General features: G+C 37.9%; 1 protein-coding gene across 1 annotated transcript; it reads right to left on the minus strand.

Moving 5' to 3' along the window:
- Positions 1–861: 861 nt before the first annotated feature.
- Positions 862–1,986, minus strand: LOC113352526. Its single transcript, XM_026596338.1, has one exon. It carries the CDS (start codon positions 1,984–1,986, stop codon positions 862–864), a length of 1,125 nt encoding a protein of 374 aa, XP_026452123.1.
- Between the last annotated feature and the right edge of the window lie 938 nt (positions 1,987–2,924).

Below are 2,924 nucleotides of genomic sequence, written 5' to 3' on the forward strand. Positions count from 1 at the left end.
CGGCCAACGTGATTGAGTATGTTCAAGACTTGGCCAACACGATGAAATCTCTCCAAAGTCAGCTGGGACATGTTTGGGAGAGAAAAAAAGGCTTGCACGCCTGATAATGTCTCTGCGAGACTTCGGCTCACTTGTCTTTGACCAGCGTATCTTGCAGAGATATGCTAGGAATCAATTGTGTCTATATTTATGGGGCTGACATGACCAGTGTATCTCGGAAGGATGTTCTAAGAGTTTGTTGAAAGGGACCAGAGGAAGAATAACCAGCGTATCTCGCGGGGATGTCCTAGGAATTATTCTGAAGCCTTAGTAAGTTGAGTCAGAGCCTAGAGTAGACATGACCAATGTATCTCGCGATGATGTATTGGGAATCAGTCATTGATCTCAAATAGGAAGAGTCGTGCTTACATGAAACATGTATGTCTCTGCTCTGGGTCATAAGTCCGTCGGGGAAATTATTACGCATCTACAGAGCCTATATGACCAGTAGTATCTCGTCGAGGATCTATACTAGGAATCATGGCATCACAATCAGCTGCCTCTCGCGAAGACATGCTGGAATTGTGGTTGTTTTGGTTCATAAGTCCGTCGGGGACGTTTTACGCTCTACAGAACCTACATGACCAGCAGTATCTCGTCGAGGATGCGCGCTAGGAATCTTTTTTTTTTGCTTAACAATAAAATTTTATTGATAATTCAAGAATTTACAAGAAGTCTATCATCATAGTACAAAAGAGGTTCCAAAAAGGAAAACAACCACATATGACTTCTAATTTAGCAAAATCTAAAGTACACTTGATTTGGATCTTCTCAACAACCTAGAAAGTCAGGTTTTTGTTCATATATACTCTGTTCACCTCTTCATAACACTGAGCCTCTCTTTGCCATTGTATCTACAGAGAAATTGACTTCTCTGAAACTATGAATGAATTCCCAAGAGATGGCTGCTTCACAAATCCTTTCCCACCTGGTAATAGCAAACCATGGAAGTGCATTGCCCTGAAAAACACTAATGGCTTCTTTGGAATCTGTTCTGAATACGAGTTTATTGAAACCATGATTAAGTGCCCACTCCCCTGCTATAAGTACTGCAAAACTCTCAGCATAATAATTTGTAGAAACACCTAGTCCACCTGATATTGCAACTAAAAACTCTCCAGAACTCAGTCTACCCACTACTCCATATCCAGCATTACCTAGATTTCCTCTAGAGTCTCCATCACAGAAAAGTAGCAATTTCCCCTGTTCAGGTAGCTGGAAAAACACTTCTTTTATGCTCATACACTTCACTTCCCTTGTCTTCAGGCCAAAACGTTTGAGTACCTGTAAATCATATTGTTTGTTCCACATATTTGCAGTCAATCTGATCTCATTATATAATAATACTTGTTTTATTTTCTTCTCGGTGACATTAAGATCACATTTCTCATTCCCAAAAATACACTCATTCCTCATAAACCAAAGCTCCTTCATAGTTATGAATGCACTCAGAAGCCATATTTCCTTTATAGCAGGTATCTTGTTTTTTGCTAAATGAAAAACATCATCAAATGATCTTGGGTTTTTAAAGTTAAAATTTCCACCAAGCCATCTCCAAATAATCTCACCATAATTGAAATACCAAAGGATGTGATCCCTTGTTTCTTCCTCCTTTCTACAGAATATGCATCTAGATACCATCTTGAAGTTTCTCTTCTTCATATTGTCATCAGTTGCACAAATGTTACTAGCAAGGTTCCAAACATTACTAGATATGCTAGGGTGAACAGATTTGTGCCACACCTTTTTGGTCCAATTAAGAGAAGGAAATTTTTGTCTCATGATTTCCACAGCTGAAGCTACTGTGAATCTTCCTATAATGGTACCAGTCCATACTCTCTTGTCTTTGCCTTTACTAACAACAGGTAAGTCATCCATATTAATCATCTCCATGAGCTCAGTTGGAATAACCCATTCCCCATCAAGAATAAAATCTGACACTTTCATTTTTGGGAACTGTAATATGTATGCATTTTCAGGATATGCTTCTTGCAGGGGAATCTCCAGTACCCATTTATCCTTTCAAGCTGAAATACTACTTCCATCACCTACAATCCATCTGGAATTTTCCTCTACATCACCAATCACCCATTTAATTCCTGGCCAAATGGAAGACTTTTTGTAATAAGTAATCCATTCACCATTTTTATTCTTATACTTTGTTTGAAATTTTTTTGACCAATCATCAGTTCCATTTAGAATTCTCCATAGTAGCTTCATTAAAAGAGCTTTATTTATGATCTCTAATCTTCTCAGACCCAGACCACCTTCACTTATTGGAGAACAAGTTTTATTCCATTTCAGGGTAATCATCTTTCTAGTTGCAGGGTCCCCTGACCATAAAAAATTTCTAATTATTCTTTCACACTCCCTTATTACCCTCTTAGGCCATTTGTATACTGACATTGAGTAAATAGGTAAACTAATTAGTACAAATTTGACCAGTATTAATCTTTCTTGAAAAGATACTATCTTGCCCTTCCATCCTGCCAACCTCTCCTGCATCATATCCACCACACTCCATACATGTTGAGCTTTCACATTGCCTTGCATCAGCATTACTCCCAAGTACTTGTCAGGAAATTCATCCAAATAAATATTACAATCTTCAGAAAGTTGAGCTCTTCTATTGTGACTTGTACCACCAATGAAGCACTTACTCTTCCCCAAATTTATTTGTTGTCCAGATGCAGCTTGGTATTTGTTCAGTAGACACATTAATTTTCTTACATTTCTCCTTTCACCATTACAAAATAGAAAAATATCATCAGCAAAGAAAATATGTGAAGGTTGAGCACCCCCTCTGTTAACAATTTCTTTGAGAATGCCATCTTGAGTCATTGTGGAGATGTTTATGCTCAGAATATATTCAGCAATTACAAAGA

The sequence above is a fragment of the Papaver somniferum genome, chromosome 1 (assembly GCF_003573695.1).
Source record: "Papaver somniferum cultivar HN1 chromosome 1, ASM357369v1, whole genome shotgun sequence".
NCBI lineage: Eukaryota > Viridiplantae > Streptophyta > Magnoliopsida > Ranunculales > Papaveraceae > Papaver > Papaver somniferum.

Bases quoted from the DNA above. Each gene is read 5' to 3' on its own strand.
- LOC113352526 (XM_026596338.1), bottom strand. From the start codon at position 1,986: ATGAAAGTGTCAGATTTTATTCTTGATGGGGAATGGGTTATTCCAACT.